The sequence below is a fragment of the Saimiri boliviensis genome, chromosome 9 (genome assembly GCF_048565385.1).
Source record: "Saimiri boliviensis isolate mSaiBol1 chromosome 9, mSaiBol1.pri, whole genome shotgun sequence".
Classification (NCBI taxonomy): domain Eukaryota; kingdom Metazoa; phylum Chordata; class Mammalia; order Primates; family Cebidae; genus Saimiri; species Saimiri boliviensis.
In genome coordinates this window covers 68,151,208-68,163,825 of record NC_133457.1, presented here as the reverse complement: position 1 = coordinate 68,163,825, position 12,618 = coordinate 68,151,208, and the positions used below count along the sequence as shown (strand labels likewise).

Genomic DNA, 12,618 nt, shown 5'->3' with positions numbered 1-12,618 from the left:
CAATCAGGTACCTTGGTAGTTAAAGGAGCTGAAAACCTGTGTTCACATGAAAAATACGCACACAGGTGCTTATCAGCTTTATTCCTAAGGGCCAAAACTTAGAAGCAACAGGATTACTTAGTAAGTAGCTGAGCTACGTCAACTATGGTAACTGTAGACAACAGAATATTGTTCTGTGCTAAAAAATGAGCTGTCAAGTCATGAAGGACATGGAGGAAACAAACGCTGCTTAGTGGAGAGACGCCCATCCGAAAAGGCTCTCCTGTGATTCCAACTACCTGAAGTTCGAGAAAGGTAACATGATGGATACAGAAAGATCTGTGGTTGTTGTCAGGGCCTACAGAAGGGGCAGATGAAAGAGTACCCTGAATGATACTAGAATGGTGTGACACATCTGTTATCACATGACCTCTGGAACCCTAGAACCAACTCTCACGTAAGCAGCAGACTACGGTGCCGTGACCAGCCCATGTGGGTTTGCTCATTGCAACAAACATGCCGCTCTGGGACAAGGTGTTGGCAGTCACAGAGGATGTCCAAGTGGCAGAAACAGCGGATATGTGAGAGTCCCGTGTAACTTTGCTACGAGCCTAAAACTGCTCCTGTTAAAAAGTTTATGACAACTCGGTGTCCAAGTGTTTTATTAAATCAGATAAGGAATCTCCACATGGTTGCGCATACCAGCTTATATACAATTATAAGGACATATCATTTGTTTACAAAGAAAGTGTACAATTTCAAGAATATTCAGAGCTAACAGTAAAGTTCATGCAAGTTCTAGAATGGTGAATCACGACAGAACTCATTTTATCCTTTACCTTCAAAATCCACATGATCTCTTTAGGAAATCTGACCACCAGCAGCTTGTCCCTAGTCAGATACGTATTTCATTCAGGACTATTAAGCCTGTTACCACATACTGACTTGATAGGACCTAACTCAACCCTAACTACAGAAAAGGGTTTTCTGAAGAGGCTGACTGCTGCAAAATGTATGCCCCTTTTTCATATTGTGTTACAATATGAATATGTCACGCGCTTTCATTAAAGTATGCATGCATAATACCCCAGCAAGGAATTTCAGCTATGACCTCTTCACTTAGCTACACTAAAGATCGGTCCAGGATAAAACACTGAAGATTAGAGACTGTGAGTAGTGAAACGACTCTCGGGTGAGGCTGTAAATCCTGTTACCTACTGTAACCTAGGTAAGTGACACTAAGTTTTACAACCTTAGAGACCCTATGAATGTTTTCCTAGGAGGCAGTTTCAGACCACCCCATGACAAACAGTTGATTACCACATTTATAATGATGGTTCACTAGAAAATAAAGTCTTTACTCACGTAACTCCAGACTTATTTATTGATACCTACATTTAATTTATAACCACCATATACTAATAGGAAGGTAGACATGATCAAAGGTCTTTTGGGGACTCTTCCTCCACACACCTTTCACTCCCCACTCCCCCTAAACCTCCTACACAAAGTCCCCCTGCTTTAAGTCCAAAGGTCAATTCTGGATTAAAACTTGCCTGAACTAAGTTTATAGGAGATTAACGTGCAAATAAGGTGATAAAGTTAAATCTACTTGTAAATAGCAAACATTATAAATGCATGCTACTATTCCGTTAAGCAGAAGACCTGGAGAAACCACAAAGGTAACAAAAACCCACATGAAATTTCAAATTTCAATGTAATTTCATTTTACAGTGGTTGAATTTACCCACCAAATGCTGAATGACCACAAAATGTTTCTGCAACTAAAAGTAAAAGATAGGGAATTACAGGAGTTGGGAATACATGTTAGATACTAACGATCTTCAAGCTTTGAAGATGTCATTGCATGAAGAAAATTATGGGAAACGCTGTTCCCGATAATTACGTACACCCTTAGTGTAACATATGGAGGTCACTGCCTCCGATATAGACACTGTGGTAGGCAAAAGCTACCTTGTTCTTCATACATTATGGAAGACACTGCTCCCGATAATGTGTTAGGATTGTGACAAAGGTACTGGAAATTTTGCAACATGGGAATTAGAGTTATACCTTGGATAAACGGAGCTATAAAATTTTGGAGTACTACCACAGCCTTTAAGTGGCATTTATTTAAAACTTGGTCACAAGTCATTGCATTTAGGAAAACTATCATTTTTATCTGGTCAGTGCTCACTTCTTAGCAACCCCTAATTAAATTTAATTCATCTCTAGATCTTAGCTTCAACTTTATTCAATTACATTTGGCTTGCGGCTGTTTTCTAAAACCCCTAAGTGTTGACCATAAATGCAAAACTTCCAGTATCTGTTGGGTTTTATTAGCAGATGCTGCTTTTATTTAAAAAAAACCGACAGTATAACTGTCATAATTATGGAAGGCACTGCTTCCGATAATTATATTCTATTAAAAAACACTATTTATAGTGAACTCTGTCACTGATAAATAAACAATAAATATTTCAGTGCCAAAAGGACAGAAAGCTTTCCTGTAAGAAACACTTTGGCCAACATGTGGCAGTGTATTCTTCAAATCTGACAAACTGAGTCTGAAATTAAACACCTGAAACTGGTTCTCTTTCAATGTACTTTGGAAGAAACAAAAATAACAAAGAACTAAATGGAGGCTTGGGGGGAAGGGACAGATGAAAAGAAAATACTAAGTCTTTGGCTTCTGCGCCCCTCTTTTCAACAATGACACTGAGGTTAACATATTAAGGCCTTGTTTCTGCAATCAACAGCGGAACCTCATTTTCTCCAGCACAAGGGCCTCCATTTCAGACTCAATGGCAAGAAAGTCAGTCCCATCTCCTCTGAAAGTTAACGGTTTCTTTCAGGAATGAGGAAACCAGCTAAATTCCTTATGGAAAGGCTTAGATCTCATTTGGAGATAATAAGGTCTTACAACCTGGTATCTCTATCTAGCATCAAATGAAGTTAGAGGATTGCTCTAAGTAAGTTACCACTTATAACCTTCAGCAGAGACCAGCCCTTAGGATTTAGAGCAATAGTTCACATCACTGGTTTCTGACATTTTCATTAATAACAAGAAAGAGGAAGTTACCATTACCAAGCACTTAAAATTATAGAGATAGAATATTCCATCATGAACACTTTTTATGTGGTTATTCACTTTAACTTGAAGTGCAGGTATCTACCCTGTATTAAAAGCTGCTGCCTAAAGACATCTAGTAGTACCAAGACGATTGGATGGAATTTTAACATCAGGTTTTGTAGCCCTACTGAAAATTCAGCACAAGTGTAGAAATCAGACTGCCCTGCTGTTTTGACATAACTTATGGGTATCACATTTAAAACTCATTGTCAATGTCCCAAATGTCACCAGAAAGGGCATTTGCAGCTCCCTGAATAGTCCAAGTAGCAAGAGCCAACTGGTTTCTGAACAGCGTTTCATTAAAAGCACGGTTATTTGTTTTACGCAGTCTCAGGTTCTCTAGCAATGCAGTCAGCGTGTGCGAGCCAGAGCCCCAGAAGATATGCCGGAAAGGAGACTCCCTCGGAGACACATAGGGCGAGAGGAAGTAATATTCCACCTGTGAAAACAGAACGTGAGGTGATTTACACAGCGCCATGACTTGTGCAGTGAAACAACTGCTCTTTCACTTCAAATGTACTATTTCCTACATTTTTTTTCCACTTCACAATTCTTTTATGACTGACACAATTTCCCAAATTTAAGAATGCTGATCAGACTTTTTTTCCCCGCCTTGGGACAGAGTTTTGCTCTTGTTGCCCAGGCTGGAGTGCAATGGCTAAATCTTGGCTCACCGCAAGCTCCACCTCCCGGGTTCAAGCGATTCTCCTCCCCAGCCTCCCGAGTAACTGGGATTACAGGTGTGTGCCACCATGCCCGGCTATTTTGTATTTTTAGTAGAGATAAATTTTCGCCATGTTGGTCAGGCTGGTCTTGAATCCATGACACCTCAGGTGATCTGCCCACCTCGGCCTCCCAAAGTGCTGAGATTACAGGCACTGCACCATGCTGATCAGACTTTCTATAGCAGAGTAAGGAAAAAACAATGCTGAGAGCCAGGCTAATGCTAATCTTCTAAGGTGAAAATTCTAAAGGAGGCTGAGCTGAGTGGAAAAAAACAAAGGAATTCTAGACTCCTAGAGTTTGTCCACTTTGCAAAAATGAAGATTTATCAATTAAAATTTTACACATACTTTAGTTCTCCCTGTCCCAAAAGGTTCTTACTTTCATGATACGATCATTGAGTTCCTTCATGACAAATCTATCTGTTTTCTCAGAGTTCTTGAAATCTGTGGTGAGTCTGGAAGTAGCACGGAAAAAGTCCCCGCGAGCAGAATACAGCCACTGCAAACTCAGGCCCATTTCCTGAAGAGACATGAAATTCACCATGAGACATTTTATTTCTAAGGGCATTATTTTGTATGCCTTTCTAACTTCATGTGTGTTGAGTAAGATTCTGATAAAAGGGACTCACAGGTAAGACAAGCTCAAGACTCAGAAAGCACCTTGAGCAGGGGTTCCAAGCTCTATAGACTATGACAGGACACTCAGATTTGAGCCATGTAAGAAAATCATTCTCATTCAGAAATTCAACATAATTATAATCCTATATACTATATTGTTTCCAGTTCAATTCCCCTTATGAGGGAAAACTTTCTTAAGGGGGAAAACATTTTGGTTCAATGTACTTCAGGATCTAGTTATTTCCATCTGGTTAGTTCCATTTTCAACAGTTACAAGAACAGTTTCAGTTAGTTTCAAGAAAGACATAAGATTCAGTCATCAGTGGTTTACTTCAATTAAGAGAGCTGTTAAAAATCAACTCCAAGTACCATAAAACCACCTGGAAGGTACTTAATATTAGAATTATAATTTACTTAGAGATGAGATTTGGCTATGCTGCCTGGGCTGGGCTCAGCAGTCCTCCTGCCTCAGCAGAAGTAGCTGGGGCTGTGGACGTGCACCACCTCACCCTACTTATCAGTTCCATTTAATGGGATACTTGAATTCTAGACGCATAGGCTCAATACGAGACAGAATCCTACTAGCTGTGCCCTTTCTATCCATGGGGTGCCCGCAAGGCACACAGCCCAGCTCACAGCTGAGATCGTCCTATCTGTGTCCTATTTATGGGCTGTCTGGAAGACATGAGTGACAGAAACCCTAACGCTGCTCTGGATTCTGAAATACTCGGTGAGCTCTATCCAAGCTCTCTAATCCACAACTTCTCTCAAACAAATGACAAATTCTACATAAAATTATACCCCAATTCACTTTAAAATGTACCTTGGCTACAATCATCCTTCGACCAGGAACACACAAAGGAACACATCACACTTCAAAATACCTGACATTCAGAGATAAAAACGTAACTGGAATCAGTGCTCACCTTTATGTCTGCTCTGTATTGGTTCAGATTCCTCAGAAACGAAAGCAGTTCGCTGTTATACCTCTCATAATCCAGGTTTAATTCAACATCATGGGTTAGTTTAATCATGAACTGACCAGCTACTTCCGCAGCTGCTCGTGCCACTTTGTTGAGCTGAGGAATTTTCTCAATCAGTTCCTTATAGGTATCCATGGTGGTACCCAAATAAGGATAATCTGTGTCCTGCAAGAAAAAGCGAGGTTATGGTATTCACGTGAGTTACAGGAGCAAAAGCCTCATATGGAGGTGACAAGTTACTGCAGCTCTTCCCTTGCTTCTGACATATTCCCATCCCAATTTTACCTCATTATCTGCTGCTTTAAGTACATTCTTGCCACTTCTCTAAACCTAATCTACTCCTAGAGTGACTTTCCTCCAGGTTCTACAGAATTCATCTTTCATCATATCATACGTGCCAAACACATTTCTAGCCAAATTCCTTAAAGCTGTATGTTTTCCTCTCTGGGAAGTTTAGGCCTTTACCAATGGAAAAATAGAACAACACACATGAATGTACCTTGAGACAAGGTCTCACTATGTCACCCAGGCTGGAGTACAGTGGTGCAATCATGGCTCACTGCAGCCTTGAGCTCCTGGCTCAAATGACCCTCCTGCCTCAGCCTCCCAAGGAGCTGGGACAGCTTAATTAAAAAAAAAAAATTTTTTTTTTTAAAAGATGGGGTTTCACCATAATGGCCAGGCTGGTCTTGAACTCCTGACCTCAGGTGATCCACCCACCTCCACCTCCCAAAGTGCTAGGGTTACAGGCGTGAGCCACTGTGCCCAGCCTTAAAAAATTTTTTGTGGCAACATAGTCTCAGCATGTTACCCAGGCTGGTCTCACTCCTTCCAGGCCTCAAGCAACCTGCTCACCTCAGCCACCCAATGTGCTGGAATCACAGGTGTGAGCAACTGCCCAGCCTGATGAAAATACTGCTCAGCTGGACTGTCCAGCGGGCACCACTGCTCAGTCACTCAAGAGGTTCAGCCTCTGGCTGGGCGCGGTGGCTCACGCCTGTCATCCCAGCAGAGACTGCATCCCTGCACTCCAGCCTGGGCAACATATCAAGACTCTGTCTCCAAAAAAAAAAAAAAAAAACCCAAAACTCAAGCCTCATTATTTTTGGATATTTTTGGGATGGAGTCTTGCTGTCGCTTGGCTCACTACAACCTCTGCCCGCCATGTTCAAGCGATTCTCCCATCGCAGCCTCCCAAATAGCTGGGATTACAGGTGTACACCACCATGCCTGGCTAATTTTTTTTTGTATTTAGTAGAGATGGGGTTTCACCATGTTGACCAGACTGTTCTTGAACTCCTGACCTCAAGTGATCCGCCCATCTCAACCTCCCAAATGCTGGGATTATAGGAGTGAGCCACTGTACCTGGCTAAGCCTCTTTATTAAAACTCATACTTAATTGAAGAAGTCTTAGCAATAAACTCAAATGCTAATTAAGCTAACTGAGATGAACAAGTCTATGTGAAAACTGATCATGAAAAAACAGGCAATAATTACATGTGTATAACTTCTTAAAACATTTTAAGCACTCCAGTAAACTTGGTCTCAAAACTGATACAAGAAGATCCATGGCCAGGTGTAGTAAGCAGCTCTTGCCTGTGATCCGAACAGGCTGAAGAGGGAGGACTGCTTGAGGCTGCAGTGAGCCATGATCAGGCCACTGCACCCCAGCCTGGGTGACAGAGCAAGACATCACTCTTCTCAAGAAAGAAAAACCCAACAACTAAGATACGTTAAAGTTGTCAAAATCAAAATGAAGTCACCAGTCTTAAACGAAAGTACAACCCTGAAGAGAAGGGTCTCACCGTTGAATATTTGGTAACAAGGACTATGGGGTTTTTTCCTTTTTACAAAAATGGCAACCTTGCACAAAAGCCACTGCAACCTTGCACCAAAAAAGTTCTTTTGGGACGATCTGCCTAGCAACTAACTGCCTGTCAACCTTGGACTGACGTCAGCCTTGTTACTGATCTTGGTAGCCCAGAATAATTACCCCAAAACAATTATGTAATCCTCGTCACTGGTCCTTTAAAACCCTGTTTTCTTCTACATCTCTGAATATGAACACAGTTTACTACATAGCACATGCATTCCCACTGCAATGTCCTGTTCCCAAATAAAGATCATGTCCTTTTGAAGAGCCTCTCTCCATTTGTTATTTAAATTAACAGATGTAATGCTTTAAGTTCTTCAGACTTACCTCGCAAAAACAGAAAGAAACTGCTGGGATTCCAGAATATGCCAGGAAAGGGAAAGCAGCATTGTCGAAAGTGAGTTTCTCACTATAAGGAGAAAGAATGTGTCTTTAGAAAGTCTGCTAGAGAACACATTGTTCTCATCATGCAAATCCCCCAATCCAAAATACATTCTTCAGCTGAATATCATTAGGTATAAGTAAGCTCACTGCAAGGACAGATTTAGATTCTACCTAACATAGTAGGTAGACTCTCTGCCTTTCTAATAGCTTGTTCATTCACTTTTCTCAACTTACACTTTGCTGGCCCAGTTGCTGTCCTGATATAGAGACAGACCAGTAACTGGATGTTTCACCTGTAAGATAAGAAATTATCATTAAAACTAACATTTTGGAACTTGTTTACTCCAGCTAGTCACTAACATGTTACTCTGTAAACATTTATAAATATAAAACTTATTATATCTTCTTAAAAAGAATTTATGACAGTACAATCTCAACTTTACATTATTACTAACTAGGTTCATGTTGTCAGTTCCTTTAGTTATGGTGAGGAAAAAATGTCTTCTCCTTAATTAACATTTTAAAAGTGAGCCAGTTGGGCATGGTGGCTCACACCTGTAATACCAACACTTTGGGAGGCGGGTGGATCATGAGGGTCAGGAGTTCAAGACCAGCCTGGCCAAGATGGTAAAACCACATCTCTACTAAAAAATAACAAAAATTAGCTGTGTGTGGTGGTGGGCACCTGTAATCCCAGCTACTAGGGAGGCTGAGGTAGAGAATTGCTGAGGCTAGAGAGTGCCAGGGCACTCCAGCCTGGGCAACAGAGCGAGACTTCGTCTCAAAATACATACATACATACATAAATGCGGGCCTAGGCCATGTGGGGTAGTTCACGCCTGCAATCCCAATACTTTGGGAGGCTGAAGTGGGCAGATCACTTGAGCCCAGAAGTTTGAGACAACATAGTAAGACCTTGTCTCAGGGCAACATAACAAGACTTTGCCTCTTAAAAAAAAAAAAAAAAAAAAAAAAGCGGCCGGGCGCGGTGGCTCAAGCCTGTAATCCCAGCACTTTGGGAGGCCGAGGCGGGTGGATCACGAGGTCAAGAGATCAAGACCATCCTGGTCAACATGGTGAAACCCCGTCTCTACTAAAAATACAAAAAACTAGCTGGGCGTGGTGGAGCGTGCCTGTAATCCCAGCTACTCAGGAGGCTGAGGCAGGAGAATTGCTTGAGCCCAGGAAGCGGAGGTTGCGGTGAGCCGAGATCGCGCCATTGCACTCCAGCCTGGGTAACAAGAGTGAAACTCTGTCTCAAAAAAAAAAAAACAAAAACAAAAACAAAAAACCCTGGTGGCTTACCCACAATTTAAAAAGCCCTCTCTAGGCTTCATCATATGCCTATCTTGTTTCTGGTTCCTTCCTTCTAGTACATCTTACATCACCAACCGAACTGGCAAATTCATTACTGCCTTGCTTGAGATCCTACAATCCCTAGTATTCCATGGAATCAAGGCCAATGTCTGCTATCTGACCTGTTTCTAACTTTATTCACTCCAAGATACAGCCTCTAATCCCATTAGGCAAGTATTTTCTTTCATATGCTGCTAGACATCAAAACTACGTAATTGTTTATTCAATAAATATTTTGTTACTGATATGTTTTGTTACGGATATTTGTTACTGATTATTGCATAATCAGTGTTTATTATTACAATAAACACTGATATTACATATCTCAGGTCGATTCAACAAAAAATGAAGTCATACATTTTCGTATTAGGTATACACTCACCTCTTGCATTGTTTTCTCAATAAGTGCATACAACAATGGGCTGGCAGAAACCTTGAAGTTGCTGGTACCTGTAAAGAAATTATTTTATCTTTGCCCATTCTCCACTCCAGTAATTTTCACACTGCTACTTCTACAACTAAAAGTCCCTGACAAACAAAACAGTAATCTAGATCAGTGGCACTAGGCAACAGCTCTCCCACTAATCAAGTAGATGAAAACAATTTTGGTATCAAGGTCTTTAGCAACTATACTAACGACTTCAGTGAGGCTCTTACTCCTTGAGTTTGCATACTTCAATCCTCGTGATCTTTTTTAAAAATATCAGAGCAGTTTTAGGTTCAACATCAAAATTAAGAGAAAGGTACCTAGAGTTCCCACAATTCTACTCGCCCACACATGTGCAGCCTCCCCCACTAAGCAACTTTACGTTTAACTTTTTGGTTCACCCAGGTTAGAGCTATAGTACAGTCTGCTGCAAACATGCAACAGGGAAATAACTAGAAATTCCTTCCTAGTTTAATTGTAACTCCTTCTTTTCTCCCATGTAGACATTTCACTATTCTCAGTTCACTATTCTCAGTTCATCAGCTACATCTGCACTTTCTTACCCCACTCCTGTTGCGTGTACTCCTGCACTCTTACCCCATTCCTGCTGCGTGTACACATGCACTTTCTTACTCCATTCCTGTTGCGTGTACACCTGCACTTTCTTACTCCATTCCTGTTGCGTGTACCCCTGCACTTTCTTACCCCATTCCTGTTGCGTGTACACCTGCACTTTCTTACCCCATTCCTGTTGCGTGTACACCTGCACTTTCTTACCCCATTCCTGTTGCGTGTACACCTGCACTTACTCCATATTCCTGTTGCGTGTACACCTGTACTTTCTTACCCCATTCCTGTTGCATGTACCCCTGCACTTTCTTACCCCATTCCTGTTGCGTGTACACCTGCACTCTTACTCCATTCCTGTTGTGTGTACCCCTGCACTTTCTTACCCCACTCCTGTTGCGTGTACTCCTGCACTCTTACACCATTTCTGTTGCGTGTACCCCTGCACTTTCTTACCCCACTCCTCTTGCGTGTACACCTGTACTTTCTTACCCCATTCCTGTTGCGTGTACACCTGCACTCTTACCCCACTCATGTTGCGTGTACCCCTGCACTTTCTTACCCCATTCCTGTTGCGTGTACACCTGCACTCTTACCCCACTCCTGTTGCGTGTACACCTGCACGTTCTTACTCCATTCCTGTCGCGTGTACACCTGCACTTTCTTACCCCATTCCAGCTGCCTGTACCTCTGCACTTTAAATAACATTCAAACTTTTTGTCAATTTTCTGCCGTCAGTGAACATTCTAGCTCTTCCAAAAGTTTGACTGTCCAGTATTTCTATCAGTGATGCCACATGCAACAGGCTGTGAATTACTCTCTAAGCACCATTCTGTATGGTATAGTTTAGTTTCTTCTCACCTAAAAATAGCCCAGACTTACAGTTCTAAACTTTAGTACATCAGAATCATCTGGAATGTTTGTTAAAAGTTTTTTGTTTGTTTTTTTTTTGCTTCAGGATACTTTGCCCTTAAGAAAATGGTGTTTCTTTTCCCCCGAGGGTGAAAAAAAAAAAGCCCAGTCTTTTTTTGTTTGTTTTTGAGACGGAGTTTCCCTCTTATTGCCCAGGCTAGAGAGCAATGGCATGATCTTGGCTCACTGCAACCTCCACCTCTCTGGTTCAAGTGATTCTCCTGCCTCAGCCTCCTGAGTAGCTGGAATAATGGGCATGAACCACCAACCTGGCTAATTTTTATATTTTTAGTAGAGATGGGATTTTCACCTTGTTGGCCGGGCTGGTCTCAAACTCCTGACCTCAGGGGATTTGCCCACCTGGACCTCCCAAAGTGCTAGGATTACATGCATGCACCATCATGCCCGGCCAAAAAAGCCCAGTTTTTGGACCCACACTCCCATTTCTGGCTCAGAGGTCTGGGCTGGACCTGAACATTTGCATACATAACAGTTCCCAGATGATCCTGATGCCACTGATCTGGGGACCACATTGAGAACCACTCACTGCTCCAGACAAGGCTATCTGTGCTTATTGTGTTACTGACTATTTAAAAGAAAGCTAAGATACAGGCTGGGGGCAATGGCTCATGCCTGTAATCATAGCATTTTGGGCAGCTAAGATGAGTAGAATACTTTAACTCAGGAGTTTGAGACCAGCCTGGGCAACGTGGCAAAACCTCATCTCTACAAAAAATTAGCCAAGTGGTTGAAGTGGGAGGACCACCTGAGCCCAGGAGGTCAAGACTGCAGTGAGCCATGACTGTGCCACTGCACTCCAGCTGGGCAACAGAGAGAGACCCCGTCTCAAAAAAAAAAAAAAAAAAAAAAAGCTTTCTTCCACTTAGAAGTAGAATACCTGAATCCATAAGCATCTAATGAAAGGGATGCTTACCAAGAACAGCTTTATCCAGATTAATGTAAGTGAAAGCCTTTAAATGCAGGGACGAAAGGTATCCCTAGAAGAGAAGGGAAAACACTAATAAGTATAAATCTATTTATCACATACAGTAACATTAGGGATTCATTTTCAAATCTGGACTCTATTGAGACTAAACGCAAAGGCAAAAATGGTAATATCAAACCTATAAGAACATCATTTCTGGAGCACAGCTTAAGTCCACAAGTTCAGGTGCCCAGTATAAGAATGGATGATAAAGAATACCTCTAGCCATTCAGTGGCACCAACCGATCCAAAGTCTCCAGCACTCCAACTGGCAAATACAATGCTTCTGCTGGGCCGAAACCCATCTGAAAGAGAACGAAGGTAGCTTTATCTTGGGGAAAGGTTATACATAGGCAAGGTGAAAGGTATCCCACTTAAGATGAATCAGAAGCTCTGATTCCAAGATAGCAGATTCCAAAATCTTTTTTTCCTGAGCCAAAATAGAAAAAAATACTAATATCTTTTTTTGAAACCCTAGATGAAAGAATAAAAGAATAGGAATACTTTTTTTTTTTACATAATCTACAAAGAGCAAGATAGGAGATCTGCAAATAAGATTTTCCAAGTACCTAGTAGGGACCAGTAGTCACCCTTTTACAATTTCATTGAGTTCCTGAACTTTTGGACCCAGAGATAACTGAAAGCAGTGTGAGCATGACGATGCCCATCTTAACA

At 41.6% G+C, this 12,618-nt stretch overlaps 1 protein-coding gene across 2 annotated transcripts in view; it reads right to left on the bottom strand.

The window, feature by feature from the left end:
• Positions 1-624: 624 nt before the first annotated feature.
• Positions 625-12,618, bottom strand: part of TFRC (transferrin receptor) — a 33,503-nt gene continuing 21,509 nt past the window's right edge. For both annotated transcript variants that reach the window (XM_039461975.2, XM_074406110.1), the window contains exons 12-19: positions 12,163-12,248; positions 11,893-11,956; positions 9,435-9,502; positions 7,931-7,989; positions 7,640-7,721; positions 5,382-5,603; positions 4,217-4,357; positions 625-3,551 (exon numbers count right to left, since the gene is read on the bottom strand). In XM_039461975.2, the coding sequence (XP_039317909.1) occupies positions 3,309-3,551; positions 4,217-4,357; positions 5,382-5,603; positions 7,640-7,721; positions 7,931-7,989; positions 9,435-9,502; positions 11,893-11,956; positions 12,163-12,248 (965 nt within the window). In that variant the 3' untranslated portion in view covers positions 625-3,308. The remainder of the gene's footprint in view (positions 3,552-4,216; positions 4,358-5,381; positions 5,604-7,639; positions 7,722-7,930; positions 7,990-9,434; positions 9,503-11,892; positions 11,957-12,162; positions 12,249-12,618) is intronic.